Source organism: Bubalus kerabau, chromosome 4 (genome assembly GCF_029407905.1).
Source record: "Bubalus kerabau isolate K-KA32 ecotype Philippines breed swamp buffalo chromosome 4, PCC_UOA_SB_1v2, whole genome shotgun sequence".
Taxonomy (NCBI): Eukaryota; Metazoa; Chordata; class Mammalia; order Artiodactyla; family Bovidae; genus Bubalus; species Bubalus kerabau.
The window spans coordinates 29,311,457-29,327,472 of NC_073627.1; the positions used below are offsets into that span (position 1 = coordinate 29,311,457).

At 58.8% G+C, this 16,016-nt stretch overlaps 1 protein-coding gene across 9 annotated transcripts in view; it reads left to right on the forward strand.

Moving 5' to 3' along the window:
- Positions 1-16,016, forward strand: part of MPRIP (myosin phosphatase Rho interacting protein) — an 89,285-nt gene that overhangs the window by 56,334 nt on the left and 16,935 nt on the right. For 4 of the 9 annotated variants that reach the window (XM_055576284.1, XM_055576283.1, XM_055576281.1 and 1 more), the window contains 10 exons: positions 346-559; positions 1,568-1,784; positions 1,872-2,138; positions 5,172-5,313; positions 6,083-6,187; positions 7,496-7,552; positions 8,494-8,562; positions 10,604-10,693; positions 12,309-12,418; positions 14,473-15,010. In XM_055576284.1, the coding sequence (XP_055432259.1) occupies positions 346-559; positions 1,568-1,784; positions 1,872-2,138; positions 5,172-5,313; positions 6,083-6,187; positions 7,496-7,552; positions 8,494-8,562; positions 10,604-10,693; positions 12,309-12,418; positions 14,473-15,010 (1,809 nt within the window). Of the gene's footprint in view, positions 1-345; positions 560-1,567; positions 2,139-5,171; positions 5,314-6,082; positions 6,188-7,495; positions 7,553-8,493; positions 8,563-10,603; positions 10,694-12,308; positions 12,419-14,472; positions 15,011-16,016 lie in introns of all 9 variants that reach the window. The other 5 variants (XM_055576289.1, XM_055576288.1, XM_055576285.1 and 2 more) reach the window with 4 other exon arrangements.

Below are 16,016 nucleotides of genomic sequence, written 5' to 3' on the forward strand. Positions count from 1 at the left end.
GGTGCCATAGGCTTACAGTGTGGAGTTACAGTTCTCTGTATGCTCTGGCTAAGTACCTCGTACACAAATGCTGCCCCTTGGGGCAGCACCAGCTCCAGCTTGGGCTCCCACCTGGGCTCCAGGCTCCCATTCTGCATGCCTAGAGGCTTTGGGTGCTGGCTGGGGCTGCAGAAGAAAGAAGGCTTCCAGCCCAGCCAGGACATCTCTGTTGAACCTTGCTTTCTGGCATCTGGGCCTCTGACACTGCAGCTGACCTTGGTAGCCAGGTACTCGGGCAGCCCAGACCCGTGCGCTGGCTCGGGCAGGGTGTTCCCAGGCTTGCATGGACACCACTCTCCCCTGCAGGAGCCAGGGCCGGCCAAGATGGCTGTCACCAGCAGCAGCAGCAGCATCCCCAGTGCTGAGAAAGTCCCCACCACCAAGTCCACACTCTGGCAGGAAGAAATGAGGGCCAAGGACCAGCCAGATGGGAGCAGCCCGAGTCCAGCTCAGAGTCCCAGCCAGGGCCAGCCTCCTGCGGCCAGCACCCTGAGGGAGCCAGGGCTTGAGGGCAGAGATGGTAAGTGGTAGCCAGGGTGGCCACAGTGCCTGCCTGTCTTGGTGCCCCACCTCCCAGCGCTAGTTCTGGCCTCCTGACAGGGCGAGCTGGTGCTGGGGCTCAGGTGCCCTTGTGTGTCTGCTGGCCTACCAGCCTTCAGTCGCTCCCGTGCCCCAGCTTGGTGTCAGGAGAATCTGGATGCTCTATAGTGAGCTCTGTGTTCAGAGGAGCCTCTGCTCCCCGTGGCTGCTCTGTGTTCAAGGCCTGGTTATCTGAAGCCCACTGTGTCCTGTGAGCGGCATCAAGGGCTGTCCAGTCCTTCTCCCACTGGTGCACCCTGCCCAGGTGCTGGCTGAAGCAGAGGAACAGCTGGCATGACCGCATGTCTCCTTCCAGGACTTGTAGTTGTCTGAGCAGAGCGGGGCAGCACTTGGTCTCTGTTGTCCAGGCCTAGAGGGCTCTGCATGACAGGCCAGCTTCCCTGTTTCCACTAAAGACACATGGACAGCTGAGACTGTGCTCACTCAGGCAAGATGCAGCTTGTTCAGGCTCTGGGCAAAAGGCCGCTCAGCACTCCCCAGCTGTGGGTGCCCACCACATCCAGGACTTGCCCTTCCTCTGCTCCTCCCGGGTGTGCCTCCCTACCCCTTAACAACGCACTGAGAGGCTGCACGGCCTCTCATGATGTACTCTGTGTCATGATGTACTTGGTTTCCAGCTTGGCTGTGTGGTACTGGGGATCTCAGTTCCCCAACCAGGGAATTGAACCGCACCCCCTGCAGTGCAGCTTGGAGTGTTAACCACGTTCCCTGGGTTCTCCTTGGTGTTCAATGGGAAGTGGTTGTTGGTGGGATGTCCCTTCTTGGGGATCCTGTTGTCCCATCTGAGCCCCCAGACTAGAGCTTAGGGACCCTTGGCCATCTGGCATAGAGGTACCCATTACGGAGAGGCAGGTAAGGATGCCCCGTTCCTTTCCTGGGAAAGGGCTCTGCCCTAGGGTGGCCTTGGACCTGCGTGCCTTCTCCAAAGCTCGTAGAACCAGAGGTGGCAGCAGGCCGAGCACGTCTCTTGTCCCTCGTCTTCCAGAGGAGAGCACCACAAGTGGTGACCGCGTGGACTGTGGCCGCAAAGTCCGGGTGGAGAGCGGCTACTTCTCCCTGGAGAAAACCAAGCAGGACGTGAAGGCCGAGGAGCAACAGCTGCCCCCACCGCTCTCCCCGCCCAGCCCGGGCGCCCCCACCAACAGGTACAGCGACTCCGGCCCACCCTCCCACAAGCCTGGCCATCCCCTTCCTCCCCCAGGTCCTCAGCTCCCTGCCCGAACCGTCTGCAGCAGCTCCTTCAACTCCTTGGATGTGGCCAGCCATCCCCCTGCCCATGTGGACTCCGGCAGTGCTGGGGGGCGGGGAGCAGAGAGACCGGGGCGTGCCTATGCCTTTAAAGCCAGCAGGCAGTATGCCACCCTGGCCGACGTCCCTAAGGCCATCAGGATCAGCCACAGAGAAGCCTTCCAGGTGGAGAGAAGGCGACTGGAGCGCAGGACTCGGGCCCGGAGCCCTGGCAGGGAAGAGGTGGCCCGTCTGTTTGGCAACGAGCGGAGGTAAGGGCCGGGGGGACTGGAGGGCCAGGGGCTTGCACACAATCTGCCCACTCCTGCAGCCCCTACCGTGCACACTCAACATGCTCTCTCATACAGGTACCCACATGTGCACTCACAATCTCGTACATTTAGTGACATTCTGTCACGGATTTGGAGATGGGCCAAGGCCAGGTGGAGCTGTGGTCTGAGGCGGGGAGGGCCCTGCCCTTGTGGAGAACGAGGGAAAGAGCATGGTTCCGTCTCTGAAGCCTCCCAAGTCCAGGCCTGGACCAGAGTGCCCCAGTGCCCCTTCCAGTAGAAGCTTCCAGCCCCACATGTAAACAGAGCCTCTGTCCAGTAGCAGGGCTCGCACCCTCGCATGCAGGGGTTCAAACCTCCCAAAATGATTCCAGAGCCTGTAACATGCTCTGGGAAGAGAAAATCGAGGTTTTCATTCATTTCCAAAGAAGCTGCTTTCTGAGGAGATTCAGACCCACTGTTACTGCAATGTCCTCGGTCCCACCCCCAGACCCAGCTCAGAATTGGAGCAAGTGGGCACATTGGATGACCCTTTGCAGAGCCCCAGTTACTTTGCTCCCCTGCTCCTTCCACCCACCTGCCCTCCAGGCATCTCCTCCAGCACTAGGAAAACACACTTAAAAGAGAGAAGCAAACAGGAGGTGCCTCAGTCCTGGAGGGGTAGGGGACACACCCTCCAAACAGCCTCTCCACCTGGTTTACTAGTACCCTTTGAGGCGTGTGAGCACTCCATACTCAGGGCAGAATCGGGGTGCAGGAACAGGGCCCCTCCTCACGGGAACAGCCTGGGACGGCAGAGCTGGGGCAGGGCCGAGGTTGTCCTTAGTGCACCAAGTGTAAGTGCAGGGACTTGCTAGATGTAGGAGGCAGTGGCCTGGGCAAGGGGGCTTCTCACCGCGTCCTGGAGGCCCCCAAGCAGGCAGCCACACCTTGGTTTGGCGGGGACCAAAGAATTAACATTCAGCACACCTGCTTGGCTTGGAGTTCCCTCCCGGCTATGGCTGGGACAGATGGCACCTCTGGGGCTTTGCTTCGCCTGCTCTGCCACCATGGGGAGGGGCTTTGCCTGGTGCGGCTCCCCTGGGGCCCTCTCCTCTGCATCCTAACCCTGCCACATTACTTCTCACTGCCCTCGTGTCCTCTGACTGGCTGCTGTCCTGTCCAAGGCCTGCTCTCTGATCCTGAGCCGCTCCTGGTGCTGGACTGGATCCCTGTCTTGTGGTGCAGAACAGAGCCCCAGATGGGCAGGACACCAGCCACCATACCCAGGGGGCGGCTGCCGGAAGCCTGGCTGAGAGGCCTTAGGGTGGGTGTCCTGACCAGTCCTGGCCCTGAAGTAGTCTTTGGACTGGCCACAGAGCCTCCCCAGTGTTTCTCAAATGGTGAGCTGTGCCCAGCAAGTGTGGAGGGGGTGGCTGGTTGAACCGCTGGTGACTGACACCAGGCCCAGCTGCCAAGGTCCCACCTGCCGCTTGGCTGGGAGTCTGGACCAGGCTCACCGGGATGCCTTTGCTGTCCCAGTTGTAGGACTACAGGGACCTGAGCTGAAAAGGCCCCACTTAACAGACGCCTGAGGTGGACTCCCCCAGATCCCTGGCAGGTGGCACTTCCCTCCCTCTTCTGACCTCTTGTGGCTGGCCCGGCCCGCAGCATGCAACTGGCCTGACTCACTGGCCCCTGCACCTCGAGGCCATCGTGGGGCTTTCTGGTCCTGAGGTCGGTTGGAAGAGCTCTCGTTGTACATGTGAGCGGGTCTGTCCTCTAAACCTAGCAGGACACTTGGGACAGTCCACATCGGGTCCGCAGCCAGCCCGAGCACTGGCAAGAACTCCCCGTGGTTCCCAGGCGCTCCCACGCCGCCTGGCTTCCTGCGCTCGCTCGCTCGCTCCCCCGCTGCAGCTGCTGCTGGCCTGCAGGAGACTCCACGGGAGCAGAGATGGCTCCACAGGGAGGCGGTCCCTGGGAGTCTGCCTTCCTGAGGAAGGACCCCGAGAGCCCCTTCCGCTGGTCCCCTCCCAAGGACGAGCTGGCCTCCGGGTTCCCCTCCCCTTCCTCGTGAAGTTAGGCTTCAGGCTACTGGGCCCAGTGGCCCTTCACTTGCTGCCCTCGACTCTGCTGCTAGTCCGATGCAAGGACAGCCTTCCCTGTGAGATATCTCAAGGGGAACAGGGCTCTGGCCTGGGCACACGTGGGCAGCTCATGAGGGTGCATCCACCAGGCGGATGCTCATGACGCGGGGACAGGATAGTCTCCCTCCTCAGTGATCGCCTTGGGTTTTTGCTTTAATTCTTGGGATGATTTTGATTTACCATATTTGATTTTTACCAGCAGTTCTTTCTGTTTATTCATTCTCCAGCCTTGTTTTCTTCCAGGTCTTGCCCCTCTCCACTCCTCCTGCTGTGTCGCTGTGACGTTACTCGCCCCTCCTCCGCCTGCTTCGCTCCCATCTCAGCTCCGTCTCCAGCCGTAGATGGCCTGATGATGCCGCCCGCCCTTTCACACGAAATCAACTTGCTTTGTTTTTAATTTGGGTTTTGATTCTTTTTACTGTTGGCAGAAACAATGTTAATTCATGGGTCTTTTTCTTGCTAAATTTTGGACGCCCTGGGGTGGGGGCTGCATCCGATCTGCTGAGGCACGTGGTGAGGCCGGGGCGCCTGAGGTGCTGGCTGCCTTCCACCAGTCTGTGGCTCAGGAGTGGGGCGCTGGCGTGTGAGAGCCGACTGTGTCAGCCCTACAGCCTGTGCGGCGTCTGCAGTGCGGGGCTGGGAGGCAGAGAGCAGGGCCATGTCCAAGAGCTGCCCCGTGTGGAGGTGGGAGAGGAAGTGGGGGCATCAGGCGAGCTGACCGAACCAGGGGTGTATGCGGCCAGCACCCACACCAGGGTGGCCCAGGAACTGGGGTGAGCTGGCTTGGGACGCTGGCTGCAGGAGCCCCTCAGACTCTGGACCACGACGCCTTAGGCTCCAGGGAACCCTGTCTCCCCGCTCAGTGGCCTCGTGCCCTCTCTTGCAGGAGGTCCCAGGTAATAGAGAAGTTTGAGGCCCTGGACACAGAGAAGGCAGAGCACATGGAGACCAACTTGTCCACCGGGCCCTCAGCCTCAAGTGACACTCGACAAGGCCGCAGCGAGAAGAGGGCGTTCCCTAGGAAGCGGGTGAGCGTCCGGGCTCTGGGCAATACTGGGGCGGTGCAGGCGGTGGGGACGGGTGGCATATGGGTGCACTTCTGCCCAGCTTCCTGCTCTCGTTTCCTGGTCGTTTCTTGCGTCTCTCACTTTCTTCCCTGAGTGAACTTCTTGAGGGTGAAGCCCATCTTCCGCATTTTCCTCTCGGAATTCCATCCATCTCTGCTCAGAGCTGCTCTCATGCGCCTTGGGTCCCAGGTCCTAACTAGAGCCACTCTCTTCTTCTCTGAGGCTGTCTGGTCTCCTTCCTTCTTGTCTTTTCTGGCCATGGCCAGAGCCCTCGTTTCTCTCTGCTGAATCTCCAAGGTGGATTCTGCTTCTGAAACTCCTCTCCAGGGCCCCTACTTCTTGAGCCTCCGCTAAGTCCACCCTCTGTCTTCCTCCCGTTCTCGCTGGGCTCTCCTGCTCGCTGCACAGAGCCCAGCTTCTTCCCTCTGTGAACCCATGAGGCCCAGGGAGAATGGGGACCTGGAGAGCCGAGTGGCTGGTACATCTGCAAGAAAAGGCTGCCCTGTCCACCAGAGTGGCTCAAGCCCCGGCAGGCAGTTGGAGGCTCAGGACCAGGAGTCTGGGCGTGGGTCCCATCTGCACGCAGGTCCTGTGTGCGGGGGCAGAGGTGCTGAGACACCAGACAGCAAAGCTCCACTCCTTGCCCGCAACACGGCCCTGAAGCCCGCCCTCCTGCAGCTCTAGCGGATGAGGGACTGGCTGGTGCTGACGGGACTGCTCTCTGCCACAGGACCTCCCCAGCGAAGCTCCTCTCCCAGACGCCTCGGCCTCCCCCCTGTCTCCACACCGAAGAGCCAAGTCACTGGACAGGAGGTCCACGGAGTCCTCCCTGACGGTGAGCCCGGGCGCCTGTGCTCTGAGGCCTGGAGACGTCCCCCCTGCTGCTTGTCACGGGGCTCTGTCTGCTGGTGTCCGTGCTGACTGCCCCCTGTGCACGGGGCGTCATGTCTGTGTGAGAAGCAGATGCTGTGTTTCTGCCCCTTCTCTGGGCGACATGGGCATCCTGAGCTCTGAGATCTCCGGCAGAGGAGGCCGCCAGGACCGCAGAGTTTTGGCTCCGGGGGCTGGGGCCACAGCACGAACCTCTGTTCTTCTCGTTTTGAGTGTTTGTCTCTGTAACGTCTTGGAGGCAGGAGCCCCCTTCCCACTGGGCACGTCTTTTGTTCATGTGGTCACCACGGAGGGGGCCTGGCCTTCGCTCCAGGGCATGGGAGCTGTGGCCATTGAGTGGAGGTAGGGAGTGGTCAGGCAGGTCTGGCGGGACCACCGCCCCCTCAGGGAGCCCCGAAAGGCAGATTAGAGCCCCAGGAGTGAAGACAGTGGCTCACATGGGTCCCTCATGCCTTCGTCCTCGGGCTCCTGAGGAACCAGGGCTGGTCCCACCCCCCAGAGGCGTGGGGCCCCCAGCGACTCCCGAGCTGGGCCAGGGCACACGCTCTCTCACCTGGAGTCTGGACTTTGCAGCAGAGGCTCCAGGGCACCCATGGCTGATGGGTGTCCCACCCCCGGGCATGTGTTCTCTTAACTCTCCTTCGGTCCTTGGACGTTGCGGTGCTGCATCTCTGTGCACCTGGCCTTGCCACACCCACATGAGACACCAGCCAGGCCCAGGGCTGCGAGAGCCCTCTGGGTGCTCTCAGGTGCTGTCAGCACCTGCTGTCCTGGCTCTGCTGCTTGTAGGGAAGCGGGGGCTCAGGGTCATCCTGGCAGGCCAGTGGCTGGAGGGTCCTGGCAGCTCACTGCTGCGTCGTGCTCACACCAGGTGCTGTCAGTCTTCCCGTGGCCTTTATGAGACTCTCAGTCTCAGCCATCACTGCTCATCTTCCTTCCAGTGAGATGCCGGATGGCTCTGTCTGGACTGTTCTGTGCTTCCCGGCGGCCCTGCTGTGCTCCTTATGGGCCGAGGGGGCTGCACCTGTGCCCTGTGCGCAACCTTGCCCTCCTTGGAGATGCACACCCTGAGAGTGGCTTGGGCAGCCCCTGCCAGGGCAAGGAGCCACATGTGCTCATCTGGCACGTGGAAAAGCCCCCTTTCCTAGGGCCCCTCACTGGGAGAGAAATGCCTGCCTCATCAGTCTGCTTCTGCACAGATCCAGACACCAGGCTGCTTTTCTCTGAGCTGTTCTTTATTCCTCTCTCTTAGCCCGACCTGCTGAATTTCAAAAAAGGCTGGCTGACCAAGCAGTATGAGGATGGCCAGGTGAGTGGCTGGAACTGCCGTGGCCCCAGGTGCTGGGGAGCGGGTGCAAGGTCCAGCTGGCCTTGTCCCCATGGGTGTGGGAGCACTGGCCCTTGTCTACCACCTCCAGGACTGTGACCACGACCCCGTCTCCTCAGAAGTGGGGGTGTGGTGGGCAGTGGGGGCACCAGCCTGCCTGCTGCCAGCATGTGGACTGCTCCCGCTCCTGGTGGGCATCAACCTCAGGCCTGGGGATGCCCTTCAACCTGAGCTTCCCGCCTGGCCACATTCTGCAGAGGTTTCCTGAGAGCCCAGGTTGCCCAAGAACAGGCTCCCTGGTTGTGAGGTGGTAGGCAGCAGCTGAGATGCAGCCACAGGTCTGGGAGGAGCTGGCAGACTTGAGCAGAAAGAGCGAGCCACTAGTGGCTGCCGGGGTGGAGATCAGGCCTCCAGGAGGCAGGAGAAGCCTCGGGTCCCTCTGCAAGACCCCCAGATGCCCCTCCCCGCCCTCCTTCTCTCTCTCTCGCTCTCTTTCTCCCCTCCACATCCACCCCCTCGGCTCTGCCTGCAGACTCAGCACCCCTGTCAATCCTCACAGTGAAGACTGGGAAGTTTGGCTGGTTGTGATTGGGTCACCCCTGCTGGCAGCAGGTGGGCACCCCTCTGGCTAGACAGCAGGTGGCCGCAACTCACAGGCTGCCTCCTTGGCCTTGGGGGGCCTGGCTCCCCTCTGCAGCCACACCCCTATGGGTGGAGTGCCCACACCGCCTTATCACAGGGGAGAAGGCGTGTGCATGTGGCTGCCTATGGCCTGAGCAGAGTCCTGTGTGTGTGCCCCAGCCAGAGGGGCCACCTACTGTCTGCGTTCCCTGTGCTCAGGGAGGTCCCCCAGGACCCTGGCTGTGGAGCGCCTTGGAGCAGGAGTGTGGAGTTCAGTCTTGACTTTTCCCCTTCTTTTTTAGTGGAAGAAGCACTGGTTTGTCCTTGCTGATCAAAGCCTGAGGTTCTACAGGGACTCGGTGGCTGAAGAGGTGAGTGTCTCAGGTCCATGCTGTGTGCTGATGGGTGGCCCAGTCCAGCCCTGGGGCAGACTCTGATGTTCTGGGACTGGCTTCTGCTAGAAGTAGGCTCTCCAAGCCCTGCTTCAGCACCTGGGATGGGGGAGCTTCAGCAGCTTTTCTTGTCTGTGTTCTGTGAAAAACACTGAAAGATGTCTCATTTTAAAACTCAGGATGAGCAGTTTTCTTCTTTCTACATGGAAATATTGTGGTGAATTGTCTTGCAAAGAACCAAACTAATTCATCTTGTCCCTTGTTTTCTGGACAAGGATGGGATGTGGCAGGTGAACTTGGCAGCCTGGTTGAGAGCCCTGGTTCTGTGGTTGAACACCAAACAGAAGGGCTTTTTCTTCACCTACAAAAAAACCTCTTCTGAGTTTGGCATTCTGTTCCTGTACCTTTTCCCTTGCTTCCCACTCCAGGAATCTCCTTTGGGAGATACACTCCCAAATGTGAATGATGTTAGTGGTTCTTGTGCCTCTGTAAGCCCAGGCGACAGAGGCTGGTGGGCAAGCAGATGGGGAGTAGCGTGGGTGCCAGGGGCCGCAGGAGCACATGCAAGTGCTGGGTGGTTCTCACAGTGTACTTGGTGGACCCCTGGAGACCCGTCCAGGGTTTTATAACAAAAATAGTGCTGTAAGACTATGATGCGATTGACCTCTCCCCTTGTGCTGGCCTTTGTGCTGATGGTGGGTGCCTTAGCCAGCCAGGCTGCAGGCGCAGATAGCCAGTGTGTCCTTCACTGCCACACGTTTACAGCCTTACAGAAAGGGCCTTCACAGGACAGGAAAAGTGCTGATTTACTGGTCTCAGCCTTCAGCACCCGCCGGAAGCTGGCAAAGTCCCTTGTGCTGCTTGTCCAGGCGTGACGCCACCTCGTGGGGAGCACCCACTGCAACCACGCTGCCCTCTGCCATCCCCCCTCCTCGCGGCCCACCATCTCTGCTTAAACACCAACGCACAGATGCTCACTCGATTAAATAAACCGAGTCTCTTCCTCCAAGGAAAACGACCGACAGAACTGTTATCAATGATTCAATTTGAGATTTTAAGAAAAACTGGAACTTTGGAAAACTTGTGTTCATCGTCTCTCACCTGACAGCGTCCCTGAGCCTAGACTCCTGATGAGATAGGCAGTGATGACAGTGGACGGCATTCGCTCTGGAACAAGGAGCACGCCGGTGTCTGGGGACTCTCCCAGGAGACGGGGCGTGGGTCAGAGGTCCATGCACAGAGCAGGGTAGAACCATGGATTTTAACATAACAGCAAGGACAGAAAGATTCCACTATGCAGTTCACCTTTAAGAAACTACCACTTGTCAAAGAAGAACAGCCGCAACTGTCTGAAAAGACTTTTCCAGCCTGAGTCTGTCTGAGGCCAGGCCCTCCTTATACACTTCAGCCAAAAGCTGCCAGCAGACTAAGTTCAGAGACCCATGTGAGAATCTAGCTGTCCTCGGAACTTAGGCATTAAAGGCAGGTGCAAAAATCTCTGATTTTTTTTCAAAATTTTTTTGATGTGGATCATTTTTAAAGTCTTTACTGGATTTGTTACAATATTGCTTCTGTTTCGTTTTGGTTTTGACCACAAGATCTTAGCTCTGCAACCAAGGATTGAACAAACACCCCCTGCATTGGAAGGCAAAGTTTTAACCACTGGACTGCCAGGGAACTCCTGCAGGTTTTTTAAAATAATACTTTTTATTTATGAAATGGGTTTGTGCTCTTAAATGACTAAAAATTTTTATTTTTCATTTTTTTTTTCAGTTTCTAATATGGCAAATATCAATAGATAAAACCCCCATGAGCAAAAGCTCCTTGGGGCCCTCAGTTTTTAAGAGTGTGAAGGAGGTCTGAGAGCCCCAGCCTGGGTGTCCCGGCAGGATGGGGGTGGGGGCGGCACGGATGCTTCCAGATGGTGTGTGGTCGGCAGCGCCTGCGAAAACACCTGTCCAGTAGCCATAAAGCTCGCGGGACCCTGACCTTTACCTTCTAAGTCTCACCTCCTCTGCAGGCCGCCGACTTGGATGGGGAAATTGACTTGTCTACGTGCTGCGATGTCACAGAGTACCCAGTGCAGAGAAACTATGGCTTCCAGATCCACGTGAGCGGGGTGGGGCTGGGCAGCAGGCTGGGTGTGAGGGGAGGACCGTGGGCCTGACGGGCGGGCACCTCATCCTCTCCTTTTCTCTGCCCTGTAGCTCCCCACCCCATCCCCACTCTGATCTCAGCAGAAAGCAGACGCCAGCATCGCTCCCTCGAGGCTGTCTAGAGCCTTTGTAGTAATAGGGTCTTTCTTTCAGTAGAACAGGGACAGTTGGAAAGAGGTGAGGTATGGGGAGTAAGAGCAAAGGTGTTGCTTCTTCAGCTCTCAGGGCACTAGCTTCCCATACACCTACTCTTTGCTCGATGTAGCCCCTCACCAGAGTCTTTTCTGCCCCACAATCTTGTGAAGGACTCCAGTGTGCAAGGTGCTGTCCCATTCTCAAAAAAATTATTTGACTGGACAGATGGAGCAGTTCTCACTGGCAACTTTATCAGAGATGGGGGTTCAAGGACTATTCAGGGGTAGCCAGACAAGGTGAGGGCACAGACCCCTGGCTATGCCAGCTGGCTGATGCCCACTGCAAGTCTTAAGGGTGCCCCAGACCCCCCACATGTCATATAACTAGCTGGGAGGACTCAGAGCACAGGGAACACTCTACTTAGAACTGCAGACACACTCTAGCAAAGGGTACAGACTGGGATCAGCCCGAGGAAGCACCTTGTGGAGAACTGTACTGAACACGAAGTTTTCACATCCTCAGGGGCAGTCTCCCTATTGGTGCTGACGTTTGATAATACACAGAGCTTCCAGCCTGGGGACCTTGCTCGGGCTTAGGCCTGGCACCAGGCCCAAGTGTGTCCAGAGTGTTCATAGCAGCTTCATAACCCATCAACTGGATCATTATCCATGTGGTCAGGCAAGCTCCAGCCCTTCCCCCAGAGGCCAGCTGACACCACACAGCCAGGCGTCTCCCTCCCACACGCCTGGTCCTTCCGGCCTGGCTGGCCCCACTCTGAACCACAGTGGTGCAGGGCAAAGGCCAGGCCTGTCCCTGTGTGCTGTGCTGTGTTCAGTCGCTAGGTTTCCCGAATTGCATGTGGATCCTTTACTGACTAAACCACGAGGCAAGTCCAGACCTGTCTTTGGGAAAAGCTAATTCTTCCCTCCTGAGAGCGTGAGGTGTGCGATGGGCACCCAGCAGCCTGCCAGCTGCCACCCTGGGCTCCCGGGCTGGGACTCCTCTCCTGACCTTTGGGCCTAGATCCAGCATGTGGCAGTGACCAAGGTTAACCAAACTCAGAGAAGACCGAGTTCCGACCTGAAAGCCAGTGAATTCATTAGAAGGAGAAATCCATCCCCCAGTCTATTGGGCTGCAAGGCATCTGGCAGGGCACTCCAGCTGTGACTTGGGGGCTCTGATGATTCCCTGTGCCCATGTCCTGCAGGAGGGAGAGGCATACTCAGTGAGCTAGACCCCTAGCCGCCTCTGCAGACAGTGCTGGGGATGGTGCTAAGTTCCTGCTCTCTGGGCCTCGTGCTGAGACCCCCTTCCCTCAGCTCCTCCCATCAAGAGCAGCTCCTCTGGGAGGGGCATCCTGGGGGTGAGTCCTTCCTGCGAGCCCTTCGGGGTCAGCGAGGGGCACTCATGGCTAACGCCTTGTCTTCCATGCAGACAAAGGAAGGCGCCTTCACCCTCTCTGCCATGACATCCGGAATCCGGAGGAACTGGATCCAGACCATCATGAAGCATGTCCACCCGACCTCTGCCCCGGATGTGACGAGGTGAGCCAGTCAAGTGCCCAGGAGGCTCAGCGCAGCCGCCCTGTCCCTCTGTCCGTTACTTGCACTGCCCCCACCCCCTGCCAGCCCTGCCCAGTGCATGAACTCCCTGGGGCCTGGGTGTAAGGCATCTCTGGCCGCTGAGCCCTGGGTGGTCAAAGGCAGCACCAGATGCTGTGTCCACAGGCCCCTAACCCTTTTCTTGGTCTTCCTGCCTCACTCCTGCATCTCCAGGATGTCTGTGCAACCAGGACAGATGTCCCTTTGGAGCTTTTGGTGCAAGGGGGCTAAGGGGGGGATGTTCCTGTGTTCATAGCCATGCTCGGGAACCTCATCATTTGCCCCACACTTTCCTCCCGCCCTGATGGTTAGAAACCTGCTGTTTTCATTTCACAAAAAGCAGACAGGACAGGATCTCTGCATGTAGCTGGTTCTGTGACAGCCAGAAATCTGCTGCCTTCACCTCCTGGCCTCAGTGTTTTCACTGGTCCTGAGAGTTTCTCCCTTACACTTTTCCCTCCTGTAGTCCCAGTGCTTCTCAAGTGCCTCTCTTGGGTTGGAGGCCATGCCTGGTGGGTGGCCCTTGTGCCCACAGAGCACTCACGTCTCTTCCTGGGGGTGGCTTCACACCTTTGCCAAGTCCTGCCTCCCGGCTGGTGACTTACATTTTTGAACAGTCGGGAAGGGATCCTAAAGAGACTCTCCTTTCTACTCCTTCTGTCCTGTGCTGACTCTATTCCTTCTTTTGTTAGACGAACAGAATATTTGGTTGTTCCTGAGTCTGTATGACCAGGAGCAGAGGCCAAGGCCCTCTCTGGACTCTCTGAGGGACCCCACGTGGCCGGTCCAGCTCCAGGTGGGGGGACGTTGGCCTCGGGGTGTCACAGAGCAGGTGTGGGGCTCTGGCCTCAGAAGCAGTGTGGAGGACGTGCTCAGGCCCACGTGGCTTGGGACAGGTGCCTTCCCTCCACGTCAGGGCCGCAGCGTCCTCCTGACAGGAAGAGACTCCAGTGTCACTGGTCTGAGCCGAGGTGCTTGCCTCAGTTTGCTCTGTGTGGGGGTTTTTACACTTTGAGGAAAAGATGATTTTTTTAGTGCAGCTAAGCCATGCATGTCCCAGGAAGGTATAGACACCAGAAGTTGTAGCTCAATCCATGTGCTGCAGCCCCAATCTGGTGGGGTCACAGGGGCTTCCTCTCCAGAGAGAGTGGCAGAGAGGTGGTGTGATGTCCTGACCATCACACAGTTGAGGCCCTGGGCCAGCTTGCAGTTTGGTGTTGTTGAAAGGTCCATCCTGCAGAAGTGTGTCCAGGCATGTGGTCCTGACCTGGAAGCCCCCAGGACAGAGGGTACCTCTTCCGGAGGCTCCTTGTCTGTGTAACCTGGAGCACCCCAGCCCTAGCCCTTGCCACTCAGGGGCTTCCCACCCTGTGCTGAGGGCTTCAGTGGGACCAGAGGCTGAGGGGGAGGTCTCGGGGTCTTGTCCTCAGCCACAACTTAACGGTTGTGGGGGAGGGGGTGCACCCGGCTGCTGGGCAGGCAGGGGTGTCCTCCACCATCCAGCCCAGGTGGGCCACCCAGTCTTCCTGAGTCCTGACCAATGAGCCCCTTTGTGGTGCTGGCTCGTGGGAACCACCTAGGTCAGCCAGCTCACTGGCCCACAGGTGGTCCCAGGGCTGTCACACCAGCCACCAGAGTGGTTTTTTAAAACACGGACCTGACTGTGTTCCTTACCTGCTTATTGAAAACCCACAAGCCTTGAGGAAAGTAGCTGCTCCCGTTCACTCTGTCACTGCCGGCCCAGCACACGCTTCCCTCCCATATGGCCTGGTTTGGATGGTGGCTGTGCCCAGCAAACCTGACAAGGCTCTCAGACCCTAGCATCACCCAGCAGGAAACCTCTGGGCCGTTGTCTGCGGCTCCTTCTCTGTCGGCAGGGCTGAGCCCCTTGGGATTCCCTCCAGGGACCGCAGCTGAGCAGGAAAAGCACATAATGACAGCAGGGGCTGGGCCTGGTGGTGGGGGCCCCACCTGACCACTGTCTCCGGCCCCTGCAGCTCGCTGCCGCAGGTGAAGGCCCGGAGCAGCTCCCCCTCAGAGACGAGGCCGCTGGAGAAGCAGGACGGGGAGCTTGGGGAGCCCGACCCTGAGCAGAGGAGGAGCCGTGCGCGTGAGCGCAGGCGCGAGGGCCGCTCCAAGACCTTCGACTGGGCCGAGTTCCGCCCTATCCAGCAGGCCTTGGCCCAGGAGAGGGCCGGTGGCCCTCGGGCCGAGGCGGAGCCCGGGGAGCTGGAGCGGGAGCGCGCACGTCGGCGGGAGGAGCGGCGCAAGCGCTTTGGGACGCCTGACGTGGAGGGGCCCAGTGCAGACGATGCGGCCCTGCGCATGGAGGTTGACCGGGGCATGGGGCCGCCTACAGCTGCGGAGCTCAGGACCCAAAATGTGCATGTGGAGATCGAGCAGCGCTGGCATCAGGTGGAGACCACCCCCCTCCGGGAGGAGAAGCAGGTGCCCATCGCCCCCCTGCACCTGTCCTCTGAAGACGGCAGCGACCGACTCTCCACACCCGAGCTGACCTCGCTGCTGGAGAAGGAGGTAGTGGCCAGGACGGGTGGGCGGGCTGGCTGACTCCATGCAGCCCCCTTCCTTGGCCCGCTCTGTGCCCAACAGTGTAGGAGCCGTGGGCCTAGGCCCAAGGGCTTGTAGATCCCTCAGCAAACCAGCCACACAGACAGGTCCCAGATAAGTACTGGGGGGAGGGCTGGGTCAGGGGGAGGTGCACACCAGGCCTTTCCATAGACCAGAGGGGTGGGTACTGCCATTGAGAGCCAGAGGTGGGGGTGGGGTGGGGTGGGGTGTGTGTTTCACCTGCCCTGTTTCTGGGGTACACTGGCGGAGAGGACAGTGAACAGGCAGGCTCCTGTCTGGGCACAGCAGCCTTGCACCCTGGGTAAGCCCGGAGGGGTGTGCATGGCCGGCCTGCCTGCTGATTCCGATGTGCTCTTTACTTTGGGGTCTGATGAAACCATAGGCTGGGTCCTTCGCCTGCCTTCACCTCTTGTCTTATTTTGTTAGATTCATGAGGCTGGTATTTACCACTAGCGTCAACATTTTTCTATGACTGTTAATACAATAATAGAGGCAAAACACAGTAAATTAACAGTCCAAAATCAGATTGCTCTGAACAGCTGGACTGCAGGTCAGCAGGCCACACACACTGGACTCTGAGACTGTTTCAGACAGCAGGGTTTGATACGAAGGTCCTTGTGCCAGTCAGCACAGCCTGCAGCTGGAAGGGGCAGGAGGCAATGGCTGGACTCACAGCTGCTAGGAACCACAGTGAGAGGCCGCTTGCTTCTTGAGGACCCATCCTCACCAACGTGATTTTATACAAAATACATCGTGTCCAGCTGGTCGAAGGGGGTTCTGTAGGAGCTGAGGTAGAGCCTTGGACAAGGCCTGCCTGGAGCAGCACAGGCCTTTTTGGCCATGCTGAGGACACCCAAAGGACCCAGTGGGCAGTCTTCCCTCAGACACAGGCATGGAGTCCTTGTTCCTGTAGGGCCTGGCCTGGTGCAGCCCCCAGCAGCTGGAAGCTAGT